The following is a 27340-nucleotide window of genomic DNA, read 5'->3' as shown; positions in this document are numbered from 1 at the left end:
AGCACTAGTTAATGTAATTAGTTAATGCCTACACTATTCTAGCAATGGAATTGTATAACTTATGTGATTTAGAGAAATAGTTTTAAATTTAAATAATCTACCAGATAAAAGCATTATATTACAGTGCCTTCCATTTTTACTTTAGGTCCCCTGATGTTTGAATTCTTGATCGCCACCGATTTACACTTTCATGTCCTCTTCAATGTGCGCGTGCTGCATATTCTTGAGATGATAGTTCTGAAGCAGTAGGAAGGTAGAGGAAAGAATAGAAATGTTAATACAGTCCACAGAATTTATTATGATTTAACTTCTGTCTCCATGGAGGATATTTGCCTGTGTCAATGTGATACATCCTGAAAACCAAACAGATGAAAGTTGTTGATTTTCAATATCACGGAGTTAAAATATAGTGAACTCAAAAGAAAAGGCTTTAGATTACATTGTTCAAAGTAATTGTAGCAGTTTGCTGTTCATGGTACTAGATTTTCTGCTGCACTCTCTTCTAGTATCTGTATTAAGGAGCTAGGACTCAAGAAACAAAAAATACCCACTGAACATTTCCGGTTACTAATTATCAACATTAATAATCAACCTATTTATCACCATAGTCTATAAGGTATACATTTCAACCCTTAGTGCAGATAGTTTATCTGGTTTTGGGACAATTACTTTTGACTAACATATATTGCCAGTAATCTTTCATTTTTATTTATCTGTACAGTTTTGAGACAATTTCCCATTTGGGAGTTTTATTAATACTTTTATTATTAACAGTCTTCTCTAGATACTATGTGGAGCAGTTTCTTCATAGTTCCAGCTTAATTTATTTTCTTTTTTTAGTTCACTGACAAATTTCAGGAATACCTTTTTTAATAAATACTGTTTTGTGCTGGTATCCAGAAGGTCAGGCCACTAATCTGTGACACGGAAACCCTAGATTTTTGCGGAGTTATAGCCCTGGGATAGATGCATTTGGGGTATGACTTAATCCTTATTTAATCAATTAAATACATATTGTCAAGGGTTCTAGAACCACAGTATGTTGTAGTAGATGTTGAAAGATTTGAAATTCATAGGAACTACTTGTATAGAAATATGCAAATAAAAGATAAAAATAACTAGATTAGGGCACTTGTTGGAACTAGATACCTTGATACCTTGAACACAAGAGATTCCACTTAAATTTGAGAAGAAACTTCTTCTCAGTGAGGGTGACAGAACACTGGAACAGGCTGCCCAGGGAGGTTATGGAGTCTCCTTCTCTGGAGACATTCAAAACCCACCTGGACACCTTACTGTGTAGCCTCATCTAAGTGTTCCTGCTCCAGCAGGAGGATTGGACTAGATGATCTTTCAAGGTCCCTTCCAATCCCTAACATTATGTGATTCTGTGATTCCAGTCCCTGCGCAGAATAGCATATGTAACATATAAAACTGGTACAGCTACATCAGAAGTTTCTAGGATAAAAGCATCCTAATACCATGTAGTTCCATGCCTAAGTCATTCTTACTTTCTGCCAGAACCAGCCCTTTTGTTTTGCAAGGAGTCTGAACACAGTAAATTGGAGGTGTCAGTTTAAACTGAAATGAGTATGAATGTGAATGTTACAACGCAAGAAAGTATGATGTATTATGCTGAAAACCAGCATAATATTTAAAAGATCTAGTTTTATTCTGGAAAGTTTAGGCACATTGTGCATACCTTTATGCCATTGTGCATACCCTTGAGTTTTTCCTAATTAGAAAAGTCCTTGTTAGTTTTTGAGAATCTTCAAATCACTAAGAAAATTATCCTTAAGGTATATGCATGCACTGTGTAGGTAGTTATGGCTAGTTTGATAATAAAATATACTGAAGATACTCTGATTCTGTTATTTTACTCCACCTGTGAGTATCTTAATGCTTCTGTTAAGCTTAAAACAGGAGGAGGTTAAGATTCTGCTCCCATCAGCACCCTAGCAAATCAGCTCCTCAGATGATGAGGACTATAAGAGGAAATAATCATGATGAGGAAAAGAAAATACACAGTTGGTCATACTTGCTGGAAGATAAAGAAAACAGCTCTACATCTGTCGTGGGGATTCTTGAAGTGCAAGGAATGAAATGAGCCCCAAAAATCTGTAAAAACTGTGTTCTGACTGGAAGATGTGCTCCTATGCAAAAATAGACCCCAAGAAGATTTCTGTGAACTATAGAAAAACTTAGGTCTATCTCCTGTGTTATTTCAAGTCTAGATGGAGTAAAAGATGTATGCAATAATGAAAAAAAATATATCTAGCTGAATCTATAACATAAATGTATAGGACAGGAAGGCTAACAGGGTGCTGAAGTGACATTTTAAGTTCTAATTATTTTATGCAGAAAGAAACCGAGGAAATTGCAACTGAAGTAGTTGGACAGCTAATGTCAGTGAATGATGATGATGCTAAAAAGAATCTGGGTCTCAGACTTCTTTTCAAAATGGCAAAAAAAAAGCCCAGACAACCCTGTCAGTATTGTACAATCTAAAACTAAACAGCTTCCTGAAAAGGAATATTTTTGGTAACATGACAGAAATAATGGATCACAAAAACAATAGCAAGATTCTCAAAAAAAAAAAAAAAAGAAAAAGGGCTTTGACATTCAGTAAGAAAAGTTAATCTACTTCTACTTCATGACATACCTGAGACATCATGATGACCAAACAGTTAATATCAACTCTTGACCAAATGATCTTTTATAAAATGGTGGTAGAACTCACAGCTCATTAACTTTAGATACTTATAAAGAAAGGTATTTCTAAAGAAAATTCAGCAATTTCAGCAAAGGAAGAGAAGGCTTCAGAAAAGGCAAAGAGTTGATTTAAAGTAATTTCCTAAGTCAAAGCACACATAAATAGAGGAATTATTAAAGAAGAACATGGGACTTGATAAGGGAAAGATTTTAAATTTGTCCCTGAAGACTAACAAAGATCAACATATGATTGCCACACTAAGGAGTATAAAGATGATAACTTCACTTTATTTTTTTTTTTTTAAGTTAGCAAAAGGCTCCCCTCTATCTTCCAGACCTCAAAGACACTGCAAAATTCTCCCTGCCCTGAATATGGGACAGATTGATTTAGCCCAGAATAACAATGCTGTATGGATTAAAGATGCTACGTTAGAGCTTCAGTATCAGAAATGGCTATATTCAATAAATAGAAATGGTAATAGGAGCCCACAGAGTAGAAATTTTGAAGTTTTTTCTTTAAATATTTCATATGTACTGGACAAGATTAATGTATTTCCGTGCAGACTTAGTAGACATCAGTACAGACAGTACGTCTTGCAGCTCTGCTGAAATTATTAACATCAACGTAATCAAATTTTATCACCACCTTTTTAGACATGAAAAATTATTTTTCAGGGAAAAAGAACGCAAACAAACAGTAAGTCTAGGTGGTTATGGAGACTGAAACAGAACATCTGGAGAACACAGATGACTACAAAAAGTTGTTTATTAATCCTGAATTTTCAAATTTGAAAAGCATTTCAAATAACAAAATCTATGAGAATAATAGCATTGTGAGCTATGAAAAACATGCCTGTCCCTCCACAATCACAACCTGGCCACTGTCAGTTTCTGTGAAGACATATTCTGTGAGAGTTCCTTTTCACTTGCATCTCACTCTCCTGAATTCTCATGAGACAGAATTTACTCTTTTTCACCAAGGGAAATTTTACCTCTTGTAGGAGTTTGTTGTTTTGTTTTTTACCTACATGCAAAGCATAAAAATGGAAGATGCTAAAACCTTTTCAACTCCATACAATTTGAATTAAACAACTATTCTTTTCCTACTAGGGTTCCTCTTTTGAGGAGATTATTTGAGTTTAACATCAGGGAAGGCCATGGATCTGCTGTCCTTGCAAAAAGGAAAGATACCTTAGCAGGTTAATACATACCTTCATCAACAACATTAGCACTGAGAGAAAGGAGAAAACAAACAACTGCCATAGAATTGAATGGATATTGCATCGTGTCCTAAATTCTAATCTCAGTACCAACAACGTTTTTTGCTACTATTTTGTACCAATCATATTTTACATTATCACTTGCAATAGATATGAATCTGAAAGAACTAAGGCAGTTGGATAAGTAGAAAAAATATTCACACAGATTAAACTTTACACCCCAAACCAGATCTTGTCAAACTATATGTAAACACATAGAAGAAAGGAACAGAAGTGAAGGATCTGTGTGTGCAGGGTTTCTGCATTTGTTTCTAGTAATAACTAAGAAACAAATAAATTCAAGTGCTAGACTGGCTTTCAGTTAACTAGACAAAGATAAAAATAAAGAAATATGAAGATGACTGAAGTATTATGGAGTATTCTGGTGGACAGCAGGATGACCATGAGCCAGCACTGTGCCCCTGTGGCCAGGAAGGCCAATGGCATCCTGGGGTGTATTACAAGGGGGCTGGTTAGTAGGTCGAGGGAGGTTCTCCTTCCCCTCTACTATGCCCTGGTGAGACCACATCTGGAATATTGTGTCCAGTTCTGGGCCCTGCAGTTCAAGAAAGACAGGGAACTGATGGAGAGGGTCCAGCGCAGGGCAACGAAGATCATTAAAGGAGTGAAGCATCTCCCTTATGAGGAAAGGCTGAAGGGAGCTGGGTCTCTTTAGTTTGGAGAAGAGGAGACTGAGGGGTGACCTTACTAATGTTTACAAATATATAAAGGGTGAGTGTCACAAGGATGGAGCCAGGCTCTTCTCCGTGACAACCAATGGTAAGACAAGGGGTAATGGGTTCCAACTGGAACACAAGAGGTTCCACTTAAATTTGATAAGAAACTTCTTCTCAGTGAGGGTAACAGAGCACTGCAACAGGCTGCCCAGGAGGGTGTGGAGTCTCCTTCTCTGGAGACATTCAAAACCCACCTGGACACATTCCTGTGTAGCCTCATCTAAGTGTTCCTGCTCCGGCAGGGGATTGGACTAGATGATCTTTTGAGGTCCCTTCCAATTCCTAACATTCTGTGATTCTGTGATTATATGGGGATAAATTTTAACAGATAGAGGCAAAACCCCTCCCATGTAGAGCACGTGTATATAGCTTTAAGAATGTGGATCCTCCTAGGATTTTTAGATTATCTTAAAAGCCTTAGAACAACCCACTAAGTCAACTGAGAAGCCCCCTCTGATATACAAAAAGGCTTTTCACGTATGCTTTCTGGTACACCATTTTTTGAAAGCTGTTTAAACTGCAGGTAAATGTGGTGACAAATCAACTACACCAAGTCTATTCTCTCTATTGTCACTGGCAGTTTAATAGTTGTATAAGGTGTTTGCAAAAGGCACACATGCTCAAGCGGCAAACGGCTGACTCTGAGTGCTTGTTGAAAGGCTCTCTGAAGGCGGCATCAGTTCATGTGACAATATCTACTGTTAATAATGTTCATAATAGTATAAGAAGCTGCTTTCCTTCATGTGAAAATCAGAAAAATATGATCACATCATATTAAATTTACTGTGAATTGTGGCTATAACGATATATTGATTTCAGAGGAAATAATCAGATGCTTATGGTCAGGCATATTCTTTTGAATTATGCTAAAGCAGTGGTATTTTCTTTTTGACATAGTATGTTATTCATAAAGGAATTTGAGAAAAGAAAAATATGTAACATGTTAAGATTGTTTTTTTAGGAAATTTTAAAATTTCATCCTGTTATTGATAAATACTGGGTTTTTTTCAAGATTATTACAAAAATGTAAGTTTTCGCAATTTATTGCTGCAGCCAGACCAAACATGCGTATAACTCTCATGCAATAAAGGCCTTCTCTTCTGTGGCTTAAGATCTCAAAAAGTAAAGTATGAAACTTTTCTGAGTTTTGCTCATCAAGAAAGGCTGCCAATTTGCTTAATAACTGCAGCCTACTAACACCTCCATGGAGAGTAAACTGAGACCTACAATCCACTTAATGGTCAAAGTTCCAAGAGAAATGTAGTGGCTTGAATGTGAACCCTAAAAAATTTGAAAATAAATTGAAATACACTTTGGGGTAGTAGGATTTAGTCATATTCTTGTATTGGTTGAAATAACATCTTTATTTTTCCTTTTAAAAGCATCAAGTTTCATAAAAGGTTTCCTATTTCTGCGAATAGTGTTTGAAATACTATTGTAGCTGAATTTCATGGTTATAGCACACCAGGAATTATTTTCTACAAATGGAAGTGCTATCTGTTTAAGGCAGACAAGGAAAAGTTCCTAAATAAGCAACTACTAAATGCTTTATAAATATTTCAGCAGTAATTCTCCAACTGAACAGCAGTGGGTAAACTTTATCAAGTCATGCAAAAGAAGTTGACAATTAAAACCAGTATTTCCTTTAAGTTTAGAAAGAGGTGAAGTTGGGGGGCGATAATTTTACATCTAGCTGTATCATCTTGCCTTCAGATCCAGCATTCTTCTATTTTTTTTGGAAGCATGTCACCTGTGAAGCTGGAAAATGGAACTGCTTTGGCTGTTTAGATGGAAAGTTTTTGTTTAAGTGAAGGTTATCTCTGTTGTGTTTAATAAATAAGTAGTTGATAAAGTTAATAAAATATATAGTAGCTTTTTAAGCAATTTCTTAATCTATTTCAGGGGCTTCTGATTTCACAACTTTTTTATTTAATAGATAAGGGCTTCTCCCAGAGGACCAGTATTCAGTCCTACCACTTCATTCTTCAGACTTAAAATGTAGTAGGTGGGCAAACATATGCAGGACTGTAAAACATATAGAGCCTGCATCTTTTCAGATGCAGTCAAGTAATTTGCTATTGAAAATAGTCATAGGATGGGATTTTATGCATTTTTGTAATTGTGGGAGGGTGATGAGGGCCCTGTAATAACTGCTTTGCTAGCTGAAGCCTCTAGTCATGGGAATTTTCCTGGTGCATTCTATAGAGAGCTGAAGCATGACTTTATGAAGGGTGGTAGACTTGTTGCAACCCTATTTGACTTTCTGGATTTTTATAAGGTTGGTAAGTAATTCTAGTCCAGTTCTTAAACGGGAAATCAGTGCCAAAATGTTGTTTCACCAAAACCATGGATGGACTCTGCCAAATCAGAATTAGAATGCAGTGATCTTTATCTCCTCTGTCCAGTGTTTAATCCTTTAAACAATGTTCTGCCATGACCCAAGCAAGTTTCTTGCTAGCTCACAGCTCAACCCAGCCTTTCAGAGTAAATGTCTTCAAGTAAGTGATTCACCTGGATTGTTGTAGGGCTAATAACTGAATGATTCAAAAGCTCACTGACCCAATGGAGACCTGTTCTCTTTTGTGAAAAACCTAGATGTTTTCATACACTGTTCCCAGTTGGAGCAAAGAAAATGTCTGTATTTTTAATTTTTCCATGGTATGGAGATAAGGTTATTTGCACAGTTCTAATAAGGATTAGAACAGTGTTATTTCAATATATTCTGAAAGTTGCTGTCATAGGCTCTTTATTGTCATGTCACCTATTATTCCATCTATCTAATACTTATTTTTCACCAAAACAAAAGTAATATTTAAATAATTTGAAATACTTTTTTGTTATGCTTTTCAAATTAGGCTTTCCAATGCAAAACATTAGACCTACACATGATGTCAGCATTAGAAAACGTACTCACCGAAACACATAATGAGGCTTATTTACAATCTCCTAGGTGTGAAATAACTGCCAGATTAAAAAAAAAAACAAACCTCCTATCAGATTTGGTTCTATGGCAGCTTCAGTTAATTTACTTCTAGTTACCATAGACATGTCATTCTCTTAACTTCACTTTCGGCAAGTGTGGTGGCATTCCAACTCTGTTGAACAATGTCAGTACGTTCTCCAGGAAAAAAAAAATATATTTTAACAAAATAATGAGAGTAGTTTCCTGGCAGATCAGAGCATTGAAAAGGCTCAGAGCAGGATCAGGCAGACACCAAAATTAGTGCAAGAGAAAAGACAGTATAGATCCAACTGGAAGGGAGGGCAGGACTTTGGCAATTTAGAATAACAAGAAGCAGGATGGCTATATTATGGGCTTGTTTTTATTCTCTTCCTTAGATATCCTCTGTTAGAGTCACAATAATAAGTTAGGATGTTAGGTGTATCCAGCACAGACCTTCATACATATGTGTGATGCAAGTGCAGAATAAGCTGAGAATAACTTTCCTAATACTTCACAGTTTTATCTACTGTTCTTTGAAATACACACAGATATGCCATGATAATGTGTAAGAGCATAAAAAAACCCTAAAGGATTCAGAAATCAGAAAAAAATGTATCTATTATTAAAAAAAATAAAGCCACATGTTTAATTTTGTTTCCTAGCCAGCAACATTCTTACAACTTGCTGTATGTAGAACTGGCATCCAAAAATACATATGCAGCCATAAAGAATATTGTGGTTACTTCTTCATCAGGGAATAGTGCAGGCCAATAGGAGAGGATCACCAAAGGAAAAGAGCTGATGCTGAGGATATGGTGTTTTACATGCCTCAAGGATCTTTGTCCTTCAGACTGATTGTTGTCCGAAAGGACTCTAGTTCATTCACTTAAAAACTGCTTCATGATGTGAGCTGTTACTGGATGCCTCTTCAGAAGCACATTTGTGATCCCAGTTGAAACATGAATGCAAAAGTTTCAGGAAAAACATAGGCGGTTACCAGATTTAGTGGAATTGATCCATGGGAAAGCCTTGTGAAACTAGTAAAGCAAGAAAAAAAAAAAGAAGACCATATTCATCTGTAGACTGGAAGAAGGAGAGAAATACATTAGCAGTTGTCACTCTTTGCCCTTTGCATTAAAGGAAATTGCTTGGCAAGCATCAGGAGAGAAATCTAAATGATATGAAACAGTTATACTATACTCCAGCAGAGAATAAGAGATGGAGGACCTTCTGAGAACAAAGTGCTGTAGAGCAGTTTAAAACATAGGCACATCTGCCATATTGAAACAGCTTATCTTTTCCCCAATCAAAACTAACATTTCTAAGGTGAAGAAATAGAGTAATTCTGTATGCGGCTTATGACTTTCAGTATTGTCTCAAGGCAATAATGAGATACGGTATCTTTGTACAAAATCACATGTCTGATTTTTCTTTCAAGTTCTGGTGCTTTAGAAGCATTTGTAATGTTTGCTGACCTTCTATCAGTAGTTTCATTTTGGGATCTTAAAATTGATTTCTCTCATTTTTACTTTCGAAGCTACGAGATGGGCTTTGATCTGTTGTCCAGACTCGTGCAGTAGCCCCAGAAGCAGCATTTAAGCATTAGATGTGGCACCATTTAAATCATATCAAGAGTGACACATGTGAAGAAAGATCTCCCTGTTTCTTTTTGGATATAAAAAGCTTTTGTCTGATACATGTTGATGTTCTTTTGATATTGAATGCTTGTGATATTGATATTAAATAAAAAGAATTAATGTGGAACTCAAGAGTGCCTATTGGGACATCTTACTGTGCCTCTCCTATCGGTTTCTCATTCAATTTTCGGTATGTCTGTGTAGCAAAATCAAAACATGATTATAGAATGCCTTAAGCACCTATGTTAGTTTAATCAAATTAGGATCAGTAAATGAAGAAAGAGCAATATAGGCTTTGTTACTTATTGCCAATCAGAATAGACACTCTTGGGGATGCCCGGTGCAGATTCTATGTGTTAACACTCACTCAGATTTATGTTTCCAAGTCTTTACCACTACTATTACTAATGTTTATTAAAAATCTATGAGTATGTCAAGAAATACTATTATCATGCTATTGTTAGTAGGTAACTGCCAAAATCTTGAAGTTTTCTCAAACGTGATTGCTTTTCTTGATGATGGGCTTGCCCGTGTTGCAACTATAGAAATGCATAAGGTACCTATGTGCATACTGACTCCAGAACCACAAAGTGTGGATCATGGCTTTTGCAGCCAAGAGTTCTATCACAGCATAAGGATGAGGACCTTGCAGTTGGTGGTTATAGTAAAGCTTTGTATGTGAATAAACGGTGATGTTTCCTGTGGGGAAATTAGTGGGTTTGCCAGTAGGACTATGATGCATTAGCCAAGCAAAGTGTTAGTTTAACATATATACAAGAGGAGGATGAGACAAAGACCCTGTTAGTGGTTGCACAAACATTTCCTTTATGTCATCACCTTCACATCTCTCCTGAGACAGAAGCATGCACTAGTAGACTCCACTCCGTGGATGCAGTGGAATTTTATACAAATCCATTTTTCAGTTTGAATACAAAGAAATAAAACTCATTATTTTATTTCTGAAAGCGTCACTCTTCAAGATGATAATATGGTGTTATATTTTCAAGAAAGACTGCATTTTTTAGGCAAGACAGTTGAGCCGTCATGTAACTTTTGATCCCTATAGCTTCAAAAATAAATTTAATGAAATATTTTTGTGGGTTAAAAGCCATAAAAAGATCTGGTTAAATTCCAGTTTTCCTGTAAAAAACAGACAAAATATTGAAGTTTTTTTATTCTTCCCAGTTGTTATCTAAATGCGTTAACCTGGATTATTCAAACAAAGACATGTCTCTAACAATTAAATTTTATTATGTCAGCACTCATTGAAGAAGTAGCCACCTATTTCTTCCTGTCCCACTCCATGCTGCTCCCTCTCTTGTGCCAGCTTAACTGTTCAGTCATCTTTGCATTAAACCATCTTAAGGATCTAATAATTCACAAATCTACCCAACAAAAAAAAACCCCAACCAACAACACACACACACAAAATCGAATCCCTTTTTTCCTGATCTGCTCCTATGAATACCTACATGAAAGCTTCTGTCATTAATGGAGGGCAGTACCTTGTGGTAGCATCCAGGTACACGAGGTGGGAAAGACCACTTATCTCCCTGTCAGTGGCAATTTTTTTCTGGTTTAAACTGCTCATGAAACTAATGTCAGTTTTCACGAAAATCACTAATTGTCGTATGCAGATACGTGTTTAGGTCCCTGAGTATGCATACACTTTGACACTCAGGTGATGTGGAAAAATCAGTCTTCAGACAATTAATCGCTGTTTAAGTCCAGCTTCAAATAATTTTTCTTAGGCATTTTCCTAATGTGCTGTCACTAAAAAGTCTACAAATGCAACCTGATACAATGGTTTTAAATGCCCACAAGTCAATGAAAGAAATATGGTCTTTCTCCTTTTGTTTTGTTTGGTGTTTTGTTTTGTTTTGTTTTGTTTTTGTTTTGCTTAATGGCTTGTATCTTTTATCTTGTCACATAGTTCAACGGCATAGAATTACAATAAATTAGTTTTGCAATTATCAAACTCTTCAACTTCTCTTTGGCATTTAACGAACCTCAGAAGCAGTTTATTGCTTCATATACTTTGCCATCATGAATATTAGCCTTTAATTAACTGGAACTCCAATCTTAAACTTTCTAGCTATGAAATATTGTAGTGAGGTTGAAGAAGATAGTATTTTTTACAGTTTTTCCAATGAGTGGAATACTTTCAGGATGACCTTTTGAGTCAGTAATAATAACAATAAAAAATGTAAGACAAAACTTTTTACCACAAGGAAAAGCATTGTATGCTTTCTTTTTGTATATTTTACTTAGTCACATAAAATCACAGAGAAGCCTCAGCTGAGAGGGACCTCGGAAGATCATCTCGTCCAGCCCTCTATTGAAAGATGGGTCTTGGATTTGTTTTTTTCAGGTCCCTGCCAAGCCAAATCTTGAATATTTTCAGGAAGATCCCACCTCTTCTCTAGTCAACCTATTTCAGTTTTTAATGTTTCTGACGCTGAAGAACTGTTTTCTTGTATCCAGACACAATTTCCCTTGAAGAAATTTGCATCTGTTGCCTCTTGCTCTGTGCATCCTTCTGAAGAGAATAACTTCATCTTCTCTATAACCCTCTGTTGGGGATTGAGAAACTGTGATTACATCCTCCCTTGAGCCTTCTCTTCTCTGGGCTGAACAAATCAAGTTTCTTGAACCTTCTGTCAGGATCTCCAGACCTCTGATGATCTTCATGATCATCTACTAGACTCTCTCTCAGTTTTTCAGTTTTTGTCATGAAGTGGGAGGACCAGAACTGGACACAGTATTCCAGGTGCGTCCCAGCAAATGTCGAGTGGAATTCTTTGATCTGCTGACTCTGTCCTTGCCGATGCAACCCAGGGCTCATCCTGCCTTCATTGCTACAAAGTCACTTCTCACTCAAGTTTAGGGCTGTCCATGAGAATTCCCAGGTCCTTCTCAGCAAAGCTACACCCCAACTAGTCAGATCCCACCCAGCTTGTACTGCTGCTTGGGATTATTCTGTCTCATGTGCAAGGCATTACACTTACACAGTCCTTGTTTGGCCCCGTCTTAATTTGTGAAGGCCTCTCTGCATGGTGGCTATTCCTTTTGGTGTATAGTGCCTCTCCTCCCTGTTTGGTGTGATCCACAAACTTGGTAAGCAAGCATTCAGTTCTGCCATCCACATCCTTTATAAAGATGTTGAATCATATCAAACCCAATACCAGCCTCTAGGAAGTACCTTTGTGTTCAGCTGCCAATGAGCCAATAAAAGCATATTAGTCTTACCCTAAAAGTTCAAGCTATAAAATTTCTGTAAGATTTTGAGAAGTGTAGTTTATGCTAGCAGCTTGGTAAATAAAATACTTTCAACTGTCACCAGGATCAGGTACTACCTCTCTGATTTCTGCATTTTTTCCCTAAAATTATGGACCAGTTGTGTCTTCAGAATCAATCCCATTGCAGCTGGGAAGGTCTTAATGAATTGTACATAGAGAAATGCTAAATCTGCATGAGGAAAAGAGCTATTGAGGATGATCATTCAGCTGTTAGGAAAGACCGTTCAATAGTTTTCTATTGTGAGAAACATATCTTTGGCAGGAAAAGCAAAAAAGAGGTAAAGTTGACTTTGTCTCCTAGAGAACTTGACTGGCCTAAAGATTTTGAGACAGCTTCTTACTGTAAAAATTCTGTTCCAGAATTTAACCATAGCTTTTTTTTGTAGCAATTCATCTGAATCCATGACTGGCATTCCAGCATTGTGATAGTCTGCAAATAGAAAATTAAAAGAACTCTGGTTTCAAAAAGTGCTACTTGAAAGCATGTAAAAGTATATTTTTTAAAAGTATAAAAAAAGACATAAAACAAAATAGGTCAGGAATCAGAAAAAGTGAAAGAATAAATTATACACATATGCTTTTCCTTAGGTAGACTCTTGAAGATGCGTGACCGGAATGGCCCAAAGAGAGATCTGCATAAGAGAACAACATGCAGAATACCAAATATGATGTTGATGGTGCCCCTAGTAATAAAGACAGGAAGAAAAGGAAACTATTTGCAAAAGGCAAACAGTATTAGCTTAATGCAGCCACTCTAGAGAACACCTCATAATCTACTTTTATCAGAGGCAAAGAGAAAGAACAAGTTGCTTCCATGTAATAAACTTGAAGTAAAGCAATAGTACTCCTCAGTCATGCACAGTACCACTTCTTCAATGCAGGGACAGTTGCACTCTTCCTGCTGACTGGTTGGTGATATTTCTTTGTTCTAGGCAGATCTTAGGCTCATTCCTTTGGAGTTGGTTGCTCTTCCTGGTATTTAAAAGGTCTCTATGCCTATTAGAGTCCAAACTGACAATAAAAATATCTTTAAGACAAAGGAAGAAAACAACATCTCTTGCTAGACTATTTTTGTGGTATGCTGCTGCTTCTCTAGCTATATACACTACTTTGCTGGTTATACAGTACAAGAATTGTGAGATGCTGTCGAGGGTTATGATTGCAGGGTGACAATAAAACCCTGGCAGATATATCGTTAACCTCCTCTCCCCTCACTTCCCCCATTTGCCCCTCCCTCTCCCCACTTCCCACTCAGGACAGGCAATTGGGAGGGAAAGAAGGACAGAGAGAAGAGAGTTGGAAAAATTAAAAATGTTTTACTAATGCTACTAATAAGAATAGAGAAAATAATACAAAATATACAAAACCAATCTTGAAAGTCTCAGCAACTGCAGAGCCAGCACCCAAAGCCCTGGATTAGACTCTGTAGCCAACCGGAGCTGGATTCAGTCTGTCACTAGGCCTCAGTTCACAGGGACAACCAGCAAGGTCCTTTCCTAATGTCGGCCATAAGCAGAAGGGAAAAAGGAAAAAGGGGCAAGATCCTCGTGATCTCCCACTTTTATATGAAGTATTCATGTGAATGGAATGTTATACACAGTTGGTCAGTTTCTTGGTCACCGCTTTCTTGTTGCCCCTCTCGCGAGATGTCCATCCGTGCTTATCAATAAGTTTGCATTCCATTGCTAGGTTTACCAAAACGTGTATCTGGTTCTCTGGGAAAATGCAGCTAATATGAAGACTTTAGCTGACAGGCAAATTCACTAAAAGAGAAACTTGTTTTTTTAACAAAACCAGGACAGGTGCATAAGATGGGTAATAAACTGCATATTGAAATAGAGACAATAATGACACGTAATGTTGAAATGAGAGATATGATAATAGATGAAAGTTATTAATGGAACTTCTTAAGAAGTGGTTTTAAGGGTAATCTTATTTAATATTTTCATTAGTGACCTTGACAAAAAAGAAATTAGGATTGTATAATGAAATTTAGAGTTGACATAATGTTTGGAGTTGTTATTAAAACAGATGAAGATCACGGTGTCACACACATGGAAGCAGAAGACCTTGAGAACTGGTGTAAGAGAAATGGAATGAAATATAATAGTACAAAGTACAGGATAATGCACTTACAACTAATGACAAGAAATTCTGTTATTAACATATAGCTCATCAAATGGATAAGATAGTTGCTGTGGCAGTTGATCAAAAGCTAACTATAAGATGTTAGTGTGATGTCACCATGAGAGACTAAATGTAATACTAGATGACCTACTATGCTGTATCATGTGAAAAAGGATAATACTAATTGTATTTCTGACCAATGGTAATGTTAATTTAGTAAACCTGAATGCATTTCACTTTCATCAGCTTTCCCAGTCATAGCCTGAATGTACAGAAACTTGTAGGATTCCCAACACTGACTTTTGGCAAGGAATTCTATAAATGCATTAGTTGTTCCATGAATACAAAACTACTTTTGTTTGTTCCAAACTTGTCGCTTACTAGATTTTTTTAATACCCTGTACTTTCACTGGAGGAGACAGCAGAAAATCTGTCATTCATCCTCTCCCTGAAGTAATGGTTTTGTAGATCCTTATTCCTCCCTAGTCATCATTTTTCCAGTTTATTTTTTTCTTATGAAGGCCTCTCCATATCCTCAGTGATAATCCTCCTCTGAACCTTTTCTAATTCTACCATATCTTTTTTGGAGGTGGCAGTTCAGAGTAGGCGTATGATTTAAGATATGGTATGTGGTTTCTAGCCACTGAAGTAAGATAATGCTCAACAGCCTTTCAACAGGCAAGGGACAAATGAAAAGATTTGTAGCTAATTTCTGAAAGACTTTGTAGATATAGTAGAGTAATATTAGAGGAATAATAGAGGAATGGATTTGATAACCAAGATCTGTTTAGTCTTTCTAGTTTCTTTGTTCCCTAATAAAGAATAGAAAGAGATTAAATAACACAAACATATTTTCTAGAAAATTTCTAAAAGTGCAGCAGATAAAGGCTGAGTGTATTTACTAACTTGAGTTCAGAAGAAGAAAGTATTTGGTTTCAGATAAGACGCAGTTTGGGAGTACATTATGATAGTCTGCAAGAAATAATCAAGATTATATCTCATGTAATCAAGACAACATACACTTTATCAATAATTTCAGTCAAAAATTAATAAACAGCGACTCCTAATATTTTACGGAAAATAATGTTTAAAGCATGCGTGAAGGTCCTGTGTGTGAAAAATATGCAAAAAAAAGAACACAGATGCTTTTCTAGTGGCCTCAAATGAGTAGTGACTCATAGACTTGCCTGAAATAAAAAAAAATTAAGAATTAAAAAAAAAATTAAAAAATAAAAAAATAAAAAGACACCAAGTGAAAGTACTTATACTAGTGGCATAGAACACATTGTTCCTCTACAGAAAAATAAGTGTATATTTATTTACATTGGTTTAAAATGCCTTTTTTTTTAGTATTACTCCCAAGGCTGCAGATCTGTTTACTATGCAAAGTTACAGCTATGCATATCATATCTCTTTTCACTAGACATGGTCTATCTGTGACAGCAATATGCAACAACAGGTCACAGTTCAGTAGCCCTAGTTCAAGTAATTTGAAGTACAGTGTAGGCATATCACTAGTGGCCTCCTCTAGCAAATCTAGCATCTAGCAAATGATGCCAAAATACTTTGGAGGAAAAAAGTGCCAGGTCAGATTTAGATCTGTAGTTAGCACAGTTAAATTAGAGAATAGCACAAATAAAGCAAAAGATGTCACATATTTGCATTTTGTTCCCTGGAAAGCTGAATGTCTAATGCTAAAAACTAAGGATCACTGAAGACATAGAGACAAATAGAACAATACAAAATACTGGATATGATATACGATCATCGAAGATCTCACCTTCTTTTGAAAATGGCACTTTCTGTGTTTTAAAAGGTAGCAAGTCATAAGGTCATTTTTGGGGAAAAAAAAAAAAGAGATACACATAGAATTGTAGGAAGTTCTTACCCCAGATTTACGCTAGGAAAAAAAAAAAAAAGGCAAGAGTTTCTCAGGGAAGAATCAGTTGTCAAGGACATTTGGGATTAGTTTAGCACTCTCAGTCTCTTTCAGCATTTGAGATTAGCTTTGTTAATTAGCTTAAGCAATAGATTTCTTATAAGTACTTGAAATTCTATTATCTTAGTACCAATTGGTAGTTCCTGTTACTACTACATTTGGTTGAGGAAAAAGATCCACCGTGAGTGTTTTGGAATTGGACCATCATTCAGGCACTCCGGCTACGCAATATGCTGACCAGCAATAACTCAGATAAGGAACTAAGCAGAGCTGAATCAAATGTCATTCTCCAAAAGCAACAGAGGCAGAGAGGAGAGGTCTGAGAGAGAGTTTCCTTCATTTCTTCCAGTGCTTCAGCCATCAATACTGAAGGGCTGGAAATCCTATGAAGGCCAGATACATGACATTCGAGGAAGGGATATGATGAAGGACATTAGGTAATGGCCAGAGAAGGAAAACGGAAAGTGAGGATAGTTATATCAGATGGAAACTAAGTCAAATATTTTCTATAAAGAAACAAATAGAAAAATATTTCTCAAGGAGAAATGCTTAATTTTCTAAGAACTTCTACTATATAATGTGAATATGTTTTTGCTATTTTATTCTAGCTTAAAAATACTGGGGCAATTGAGGTAGCTGCCGTGAAATATAACAGTTTTTATGGGACAATCTGAAAGTAGTAACGAAAAAAGCAGCTAACAAAAACCTGTAGATTATTGCCAAAGTGTACTTTCAAAGACGTGAAATATAGCATGTAAAGAAGAAAGTGAATTAGAATTTGAGAGATCAATGTTAGTCTTCTTTCTCATCTGTTTCTATACTGAGCCATATAAATTTGGCTTTTCCTAAGAAAATATTACCACTGAAATGTGGGGATTTGTTGTTTTTGTTTTGTTTTGTTTTGTTTTTAAGGTTAGAGGGCCCCCACTTGCAGGAGCATTTAAAGAAAGACCAACAAAACCCACAGCATTTCGCAAGTTTTATGAGCGAGGAGATTTCCCGTTTGCCCTTGAGCACAATGCTAGAGGACACAGAATCGCCTGGAAGGTAAGTCATGGCACAGCTGTGACAGCCAGCTGAGCTTATTGAAGTGACATCTCTCATTGTCAAACAATGTTGGCTTATAAGTAAATAAACTGAAATAATTTCTTAGCAAATGGAAGATGGTGGGGAAGCTGTTAGAGAAAGGCCTCAGAGTCAGCTGTCTGCCTTGACTAACAATCAAATTATATGCTGCAAAAAGGAAGATGACAGAGTTGCTTTGCCTTAGTGAATTGTCTCCTGCCCAATTCATCTCTATTTTTATGAAGACCTAGCAATGCAGCCTGTTTCAGACAGTCCATCAAATGATGGAAGTGGCTGGATACAGCAAGCAACAGCCATTTATCTCTCCCAGATTTCACCTTCCTGCAGGACACTTCCAAATAGAAGCTTTAATTACCTAAATGGATAGGTCAAGATTGCCTGCTCCCTGAAAATGCAGAGCAGAATACAAACGAAGGCAGATTCTCATTCCACAGCTGTACTCTTGGTCTACAGCATATGTCAGACAGCGTAATCACTGTCATACGTGCCCCTGTTAGAGGCTGACCTCCACTGCTGAAACCATTACAGCTCCGACATTTCTCTGACAAAAGGTTAATTGGCTTCAAAATAAATGTATTGCCTAATGACACCATTCTAATGCGGCTGTGTTTCTCTCTAAAATGCTTGGTATTGTTATTTGTAAAACTTGCCAATCTTATAAGTAACTACCGCAGACTTTTAAATTTAATTTGGAAAATGAATGCTGATCTTTAACCTGCTCCTACTATTTAATTATTTTGGTTATCATGAATTACTTTATTGTTTTGTGTTATTTATTGGACTGGAATAAGATTTTGCTGAAAGCACTGATAGTTACAGAAAATGAACATGATATGCATAAGCAAAATATGTCAGATTTGTAGAGTGTTTTAAATTGTCCATGTCAAGAAAATGATACAAATTTTAAATTTATAGCTATGTTAATTCAACACAAAAAGGAGTGATTTTGCAATCTTATAGCTGACTCTACTCCTAATGAAGCCAACAGGATTAGACCTACAGTGTGGTAAAGTCGTACTATGTAATTTGCTAGTAACTAGATTTTAAGGCAGCTTTTCTGCTTATTGAAGTATAGAAGAGGGAATTGTGCTGTGCTCAATCAGCACAAGGAAGAATTAACAGTTCTTGCAGTAAAGGGAATCTCTGTCCAACATGACTTAACCCATTATCAGAATGCGATTCCAGTGCAGCTGGTCCTTAGGTGACCCACAGGCTTAGAATATAAGTCTGCACCCTAATCTTTCATTACCAGGTAAGACCCAAAGGTGATTTACAAGCAACTTCCAAAATCTGCAGAATTTAGTTTTTGTCTTGAGGCATTAAACTTTCTAATTTCACAAAATCAGACTGAGATGTACAGACAATTTACCTCAATTTAAATGCTATTTGATCCATATACTTCAATCGTAAGGACTGGTATTCCACTAGATGATGCTAGTGACTGCTTAGTTGACTTAGGACACAAGGAAGTGGACATTAGGAAAAAGTTCTTCGCTAGGAGGGTGGTCAGTCAATGGAAGAGGCTCCCCAGAGAAGTAGTTGCAGCATCAAGCCTGTCAGAGCTTAAGCAGCATCTGGGACAACACTGTCAGTCATATGATTTAGTTTTAGATAGTTTTGTGAGAGGCAGTGATCCTTATGGGTCCCTTCCAGCGTGAGATGTTCTCCGATTCTGTGACATCTTGCTATCTAAAAGCCTTCCAACCACAGCTGGATGTCTAGAGTGTTTGCTCCCTGTATCTCACAGTTTGAATTGTTTGAAAACTTACTGTCTTAAGACAGTCACAAGAGCAGAGTTTCTCGTCAAAGATCCAGCACATAATTTTTTGTTAACACAATTTGCAATCTTCTAGCCCAGCATGTTGCTAGTACAATGTAGGACTGAGATGTCATGCAACAGTTGCTTTTGCTATTGCTGTTTATCCTTTCTTTCAAAACAAATGATTGCTACTTCAGCATGCATGCAAGAAGACAGCAGAGTAGCTGACTATTCCATTCTTACCTTAGCATATTGCAGGGTCCAACCTTACTTCCCTTATTCCCCTTATTCCATGCCGCTTGATTTAGTCACAAATCAATCCAGACCCAGTTCTGTGTCAGGCACTCAAGAAAACAATACTGAGGTAGTAGAATTACTTGAGGCTGTTGTTTAATTTGGCATGCAACCATCATTGATTATTGTGCAATTTAAATAGGTGAAGCAGGCAAATAGGAGTTTTTTAGTTCAAAATTTACATTCGATAGGTTCTAAAGTCTTAGAGGCTGCCCACTACTGCAAAAGGGTGAGAATGTTGTTCATTGTTAGCTAATATTTACAGATGCAGATAAAGTAAGGTCTGTATTTTTCACTTGTTTTAAGGACATGTGAGTAGTCAAAATATCCAACATACATCTAATGCTAATTTTCATCAGTTTGTAATATTTTTTGTAAATCTGATTAAGTAATTTTTTTAGAAATATATTTTACTCAATACTGCTTAAATTCATTAAAATGAAAAAATATTTTAATAATGAAATGTGTCTAGGCAAAATGTTCTATAAAAGCTTGGCTGAACTATATTTATTTGCATGAATCATGATTCTAGTGGAATGGTAAAAAGGAGAAATAAATGGTAACAGTGGTATTTTAATCCTGCTATAATAGCACAATATCAATGTTTTACTGTGAAAAGGGTTTTTTCCTCTGTTTAGATGTAAAGTGTATCATGGTTCATTTCACTCATGTTAGTTTGTTTACCAAGTGGTGCATGAGAGAAAATTCAGGGAGGGTCTCAGAAACATGATTTGTTGTGACAAAAGAAAATACTACAGGATTTTGGTTTTTCCTGCGAAATACACAGTTGGGCTTTGTGTTTTGTTTTGTTTTTTTCTTTATTTGTTTGGTTTTGTAATTACTGAAACAAAACAAAACAATCATAATTGTCAGACATTAAATATTTTTTTGAACACACTTTGAACTCTTGTTCCCTATATTGTAATTCTGTGGACAGAATTCTGTCATTTTCAGCTAGAAATGAACAATCTGAAATGTTTTAATACCCACGAATTTTGTTAACATATACCAAAAAATATTCACAAATGAGCCTTGAATTTGTAACAATTCTGCTTATCCCTATTTTAAAGCCATGATTAATCACCTTTAAGGGCTGGGTACATAAAACTAGGGTTATAACTGTGGATGAGATATAAATTTGAAGTTCAGGAACTATTCAGAACTATTTCTGAAAAACTGCATGTGTTGGATCCTTAATTCTGAAATAATAGTACATTGTTGTTGTTTAGCTTAATTATTTCCAAAATGCACTAAATTCAAAAAGAGTCATTCTTACTCCAAATTGATCCTAAGTATACACAAGATTAAACTGTGTGGATAAACCATGGTGTTTCTCTTCATGCCTTTTCTTGAAAAAGGAACCAAACTAAATTATATCTCACTACAAGAACATTATAGCAAGATGTGTCTTTCAGTCTTTAAGTTTAGAAAGGCATGTCTTTGAATACTCCTGTAATATTGGCATTCTAGTTGGTTAGTTTTACTACTGTGGCAAGTTCAAATAAACCTGTTTCAACCTAATGAAACAAAACAGATGAACAGATAAAATATGTTTACAACATATACATTACTGTGTACAAGAACAGGAAATGGAACTTGGTTTGAAGGATTATCATATGGGGGGGGGGGGGGGGAAGGATTTAAAAAAACCTCTGATAATACCAAACTAAAATAATTTGGTGTTAGAGGCTGTAATCAAGTTTCTAAAAGAAGACAACATGACAACATGATGTTCCTAATCTTTGTTTTCAAAACTAGAGAAAAGTTGTCCTTTTCTCATTTTCAAAGGTAAAAGGAAAGCCACTGTCTTTCTAACACACTACACAGTGAAAATGAAAGAATCCATACAAAATTAATTCAAGAATTTTCATCCTCATGGAGGGGGTCTACTAGCAGTCAGTAAATTCTTCACTGAATGGCATACACCCAGTATAATATTTTAATATCTAATTTAAATCCTTTGTTTGTTTTCATGCTTCCTCAGTGATCATTAAATAGAACTGTATAGATGTCAGTGCCTTAAAATTGCTGCAAATACATATTACTCGTATTTTTTATGAAGTAGTAACTTTTCAGATCTAGAAATAAGCAACTTATTTGGTTGAATTACTCGACAAATGTTCAAGAGTCTTTCCAAATTTGAAGCATTTGGTTTTGCCCACTAACAGAGAATGAATATAGTGGTATGGTTTGAAAAGGTGTTTCTGATGTGTATCAAGCATAGAAGTTTGAAACATGAATTGTTGTTAATTTACAGATAGATAACAGTAGAATGTGATGTTTCTAGAAAAAGAATGTGTTAAAATATTTAAAAGCCTGTTGGCTACTTCTGTGGGATCCTGCAATTCTCTTTCAGCTTCCGTAGATCACAATTTTATTTTTAAATGTAGTAATATATTCTTCTGCACAATCCCCTGCCAAGATACAAATAATAAAAGCTCATAGTCCAGATTGGAAAAAAACTTCCATTTTAAAATACACATTACCAAATTAAAAAAAGGTCAGAATGCAATTAAACCTTTGGCTAAGAAAGTTGATAAAACCCAGAAAGTATTTCTGAATTATTAAGAATGTGTTTGAAATGCAGTCTCTCTCTATCATACCAAAACTCATCAGAATGTTTGAATATTTTTTTTTTTTTTTACAGAGTGGGGTTAATTATGAAAGTCATTATGCAGGGGTAAAAAAAAGCTTCTATTCTTCAAAGAATTTTTACAATTTCAAAGAAATGAAAACCAAATTCAAAAATGTAAATGTCTCCAGTGAAACGTCAAAATGAACATGATTTCCATCTTTTGGGGTTTGTGTTTTTTTCCCAGAGTAGCTGTGTTCACTAAGGATGTGACTTTTACCATTTTAATTTCTCTTTATCCTCTCTTTTCTATGTAGCTTGTTTTTTTCAGGGGCTAGTGTAAAGCTGTAGTTGCAAATTTACTTCTTGGTGATAGAAACGAGATGCAGTGGTAAAAGTGTTCTGCCCATAACATCATGAATTTGGATTGTGCATACACTTTTGTCTTGTGCAGACTACCAAAGGTTGCTTTTGGTAATAGGGACTGCAAATAATTTGAACATGCCACAAACCTGCAGTTTTTATTGGCATCTTTCATTATTCATTTGTTTTTATCAGCATACTCTATATTAGTTTATATAAAATTCTGAGCTGCTATGATTAAGCTGGTATCCGTACCTGGCACCAAGAAAAATATTTTTTTGTTGTTTTGGTTTGATTTGGATTTTTTAGTTTTGGTCTTGTGCTTGGTTTTGGGGCTTTCTTTTCCTTGAAGTGCAACCTTTTTGGATTGTTTGAGGTATAAGTGTTAAGTGAGAGAAATTTTTTTTTTTAATATCAATTGATATAGTTGGAAGGCAGACAAGTTTTCAGTTGCAGAGCTCTGAAGTAATGTATCTCAGTATTTTTCATTTCTGTGGCATTGTCTTGTCATTAAACCACATGAATAAACACTGTATGTTATTCCCTGCCTAGTATTAAGTAAACTTCGGTAACACTTCCCAAAGTTCAAATCCCAAAACAAATTAAAAATAGTTGTAGGGAGCTCATTTACACGACAGAATGATCCCATTATTATACTGATGTCTTGCAATTTATAGAGGTGAGATATAATTCTAGACGTTGTGGGGTTTTAATAACTTATTGCCATCAGAAGGGGAGTGTCCAACTTTCCTGTATGTCTTCTGCTCTCTGTTTCTGAGGCACACTGGGCACTGGCACTGCTGCTGATCAGAGTCTTCTGGGAGTACATTTCTCTCACTAACTCAGGGAAAAGTGCTGGATGTGTTTCTTCTCAATCAGTAACATGTTCACAGCCCTGTGAACTTCGATTGCAAAAGGGTCCATAAGTGCTAAAGGTGTGTGTTGGTGAAGGAGAAAGAAACAATAGTGACATCCAGTGAAGAACGGGAGAGAGTCAAAGGATCTAAAAACTTTTTTTTCTTGGGACAGCAATGAACTTCTAGATTAGTTTTGCTGCTCATGGAATTGCAGCCTTAGGTATCTGAAAGCAAAGAGAACAAACTGACTATGAAAATAATACTTTTCTTTTGGATTTATTTTCATATATAAGGATTTCTTTACTGATTCAATTCTTTCATAGACTATGTTTAATATCTTGTTAATAAAATACCTTGAGAGGACACTGTCATCTTAAAGAAAACTTGTAAATCCCCCACAATTGTTGTTATGCAAAATGAAAGCTTTTTGCAAGATGATGTACAAAGAGGAGTGGCCATGGATCATGCTTAGGCAGAGTGAGTATGGCACAGTGTGGCCTTAGTTTCTGTTTTATTTAATGTCTTCATTAATGTTTTAAGAACTAGTTCAGAGTTTTCTTCTGCAATCAACTTCTGTTTATCTTCCCCAGAGGGCTCCTTTTTTTTTAACCATTTCAGTGATCCTTTTTAAGCATGTCTCCAATACAATTGTGTTAGTATAACAGAAAATTGCACTGTGGATTCAAGAGAAGGCAACTGAAAGCAACAATTTCTTAAGCCAGAAATAATACATAATAATTTAGAGAGACTAGAAATACAAGTTGAGGTAAAAAAATAAAGTCTCGGAGAAACAAATTTTAAATGCTGCCTCTGGGAAAAAATAAATAAATAAATAAATAAAAATAATGGATTTAGTGTAAAGTAATCGTTTGGAAAATAATGATTTTCTTTTTTAAAGGACAGTAAAACCCTCAGTTTTCTGTGAAGACAGTAATAAGCAAACTTGGTATGTGGCATGGTAGTAAGAAGGAATTACTCCAGTTTAAACTAAAAATGCAGCAATAGCTCCACTGCATCACCTTGAATCAGAAATTGTTAGTAACAATAACTAAAAATTAGTATCAAAAGTTCTGTCTTCACTGATGTGCATGTGACTTTTTATTAGAGATCATTAAAAACTGCAATCACAAGTCTGTTCTAGTTTCCTTTTTTAAATGCATAATTCTAAAAACTAGCCACATCTTAATGACTATGATGCAATTTTCATTTAAATGAAAACTCCTTTAAATCTCTTAACCAATATCGTATATGTACTACACTTATACCCATTCTGTGACCTTAAATCATACAAAAGAGCTACAGAGTAAATGCAATATCTTTTCTAGCAAATAAAACAACAAAATTCCTGTTAACTACATTAGAAAGGAATCCTTATTCCCATAGATAAACATTACCCATTATCTCATGCCTTTTTCACCCTATGATTGTATAAATTTTCCTTCTGATCTATTAGGTTTTTAGTCCTTGATAACACTCACAGGCATCCATTTCTTATAAGCTAGAAATTATAATGTCCTGAGTTATCAAAGCTGCAGAAGATATGATCATACTTTTGATAACAGCAGACTTAAATCTCTCTCTTACATCTAAGAAGTGTTAGTTTGTATCTAATTACATTTATTTTTAATAATAAGTTAATTTTATATTCCACAGGCATGTAGGGTTTTTCTTCTTTAAAAGTCACTGTTTATATTGACTCTAGCATTTTAGATGAGTTAGCTAAGATTAATTATATTTTGTTTACAGACTAAAATAGGGTACCAAGCTGATGTACTTCAATTAAGGCAAGATTTTAAAAATTGTTGAGTAACTGAGTGCTTCCAGTTTCCATTTCATGATACATATAGTCACAAAAAGTATTGGAATGATAGGCTTCTCAAGACTGAAACTTCTGCATTGGTTTGATTCCACCACTAGGTAACATTAATTCCAAATAAGTTTAGTCTGTTCAAATCTTGCTTTTCAAAAGTGCTATACTAGAATTGATCTTCATTTGAAAAACACTTCTTCATAATAGTGCATCAATTAAATGTAAGCTTAAAACAATCATTAAAAATTTAGATAGCAAATGGCTCTGTAATATGCATTTTTCTGTTGGCTCACTGCTTCTTAATACTAATCTACAAATCAGTCATGACTTTACTCTTTTCTGTTAAAATCTTTTTTGTGTCTGAAAAGGAGATGTCTTTGCAGGTCTTAGAAGAAATTTGTGATGACAAACATTGAAAAGGAACCTTATCAAATGCTATTTCAAAACACTGTAACAAAATGCTATGTTTTTATCAAATCCCAAAAAATCGAAATTAACTATTTCAATACTTATCAACATTCTCATCAGTTGTTTTCAGCTTGTACATTTAAACGGATATTTCTGGTGAAACACTGAATTATGTCACATTACATATTAGAGGTTACCAGTATAATCTCTTCTTTCTTACCACTTCTAGCTCACAGACATGTAATTCTTTCTAGAGTTAAGTTTTTTCCAATCTTCTGTTGTTTTTTTTTTTTCCATTTCTTTCATGTTTATAATTTAATAATCTAATGAAATGTTTTCTCCACGCTCAGATAAAGTACCATGTTTATTAAAAATATGATATGTACCTTTGCTTAACAGCTGATAAAAAATTATTTCCTGGAAATGACAGAGCTTTCCTTTCTTTTAACAACATTCACCTGTTTCCTACAGTACAGAGCTGCCATAGTTTAAATATTAATTCCTCTGTGGCTCATTAATAGTCACAACTTATCCCATGACTCTAGAAAAATTATGGCAGTTAATTTACTGTTTCTTTTTCCCTGTGTACACAATTAAAGGCATTCCTTTACGTGAAGTAAATTGTCATCTCTTGAAAGTGTATGGAATGAAAACCCAGCCGTGTATCAGAAATAACTTTAATTTAAATTTGCTAAATGACCTCTGAAAGTGAGATGAAAGATTTTCTGCTGAATGGGCTGGTGCTCCCTGCCTGTATAATTTATGTGAGAAATTAGTGCGAATGGTTCACTTTTATGGAGCAGTGCTGCTTGTAGCACGCCTGCAGAAACAATTTTCCCCCAAGCCTCCATCTGTTCTTCAAACCAGGGCATATGCCATCTCATCGAGCTTGAAAGTCAACTGATTTATAACTCCTGAAAAGCGCATAGATTGAAAAGAAAGGTCGACTGCTGCTATGTGACAATGATTTGCTAGGCACTTGGATAAAGACAATTCAAATTATTATGGACCCTAGAGGACACAAGTGCTGTTGTAAGCTTCAGAAATTGGTACATTGACATATAGAACAAAAACAAATTGCTCCTCCTCCTTCAGTTAAACAGCTACCTCTCTTCTTAAAGAGAGAAACTTTTTACAAGGGAAATAGGTAATATAACCAAGATATCTTGTTAGACTGTGTTTCAGGCAGAATAAGCTTCTCCTAGCTACACAGGTTGCTGTCTGGAAGTGTGAGGACTAGTTCCATTTTAATCTTTAATCTGCAAGCAGAAACATCTGTCTTTAAAAGTGCTTCTTGTTGTTTGTCAGAAAGTTTTGTTCAGCGCCACAAATAGAGCGTTGATGAATTTTCTGTATCTACTCTGAAGGTGATTTCTGAGCCCTATCCCAATTAATGGATGGCTTGTTCTCTGTCCATTAGTTATCAGCCTTCCTCCTTTTACCCAAATATTGCCAAGCTCTCTGGCAAGTGACAGAACAAATGGAATTGACAACATAAAAATCAATGTATGTTTGATGTTTTCATTTCTGATAGTCA

The 27340-nt window shown here is 35.5% G+C and overlaps 1 protein-coding gene across 3 annotated transcripts in view; it reads left to right on the top strand.

Moving 5' to 3' along the window:
- PACRG (parkin coregulated) overlaps positions 1–27340 on the top strand; it is a 243531-nt gene that overhangs the window by 37016 nt on the left and 179175 nt on the right. For 2 of the 3 annotated variants that reach the window (XR_011738337.1, XM_065835899.2), the window contains exon 3: positions 17567–17701. The exons of the other annotated variant lie outside the window; for it this stretch is intronic. Coding sequence is in view for 1 of the 2 variants with exons in the window: in XM_065835899.2 (XP_065691971.2) it covers positions 17567–17701 (135 nt within the window). In the remaining variant the exon portion in view is untranslated. The remainder of the gene's footprint in view (positions 1–17566; positions 17702–27340) is intronic. 3 annotated transcript variants of the gene reach the window in all.

Source organism: Patagioenas fasciata, chromosome 3 (genome assembly GCF_037038585.1).
Source record: "Patagioenas fasciata isolate bPatFas1 chromosome 3, bPatFas1.hap1, whole genome shotgun sequence".
NCBI lineage: Eukaryota > Metazoa > Chordata > Aves > Columbiformes > Columbidae > Patagioenas > Patagioenas fasciata.
The sequence above is the reverse complement of the archived record's forward strand: the minus strand, read 5'-3'. Positions and strand labels throughout refer to the sequence as shown.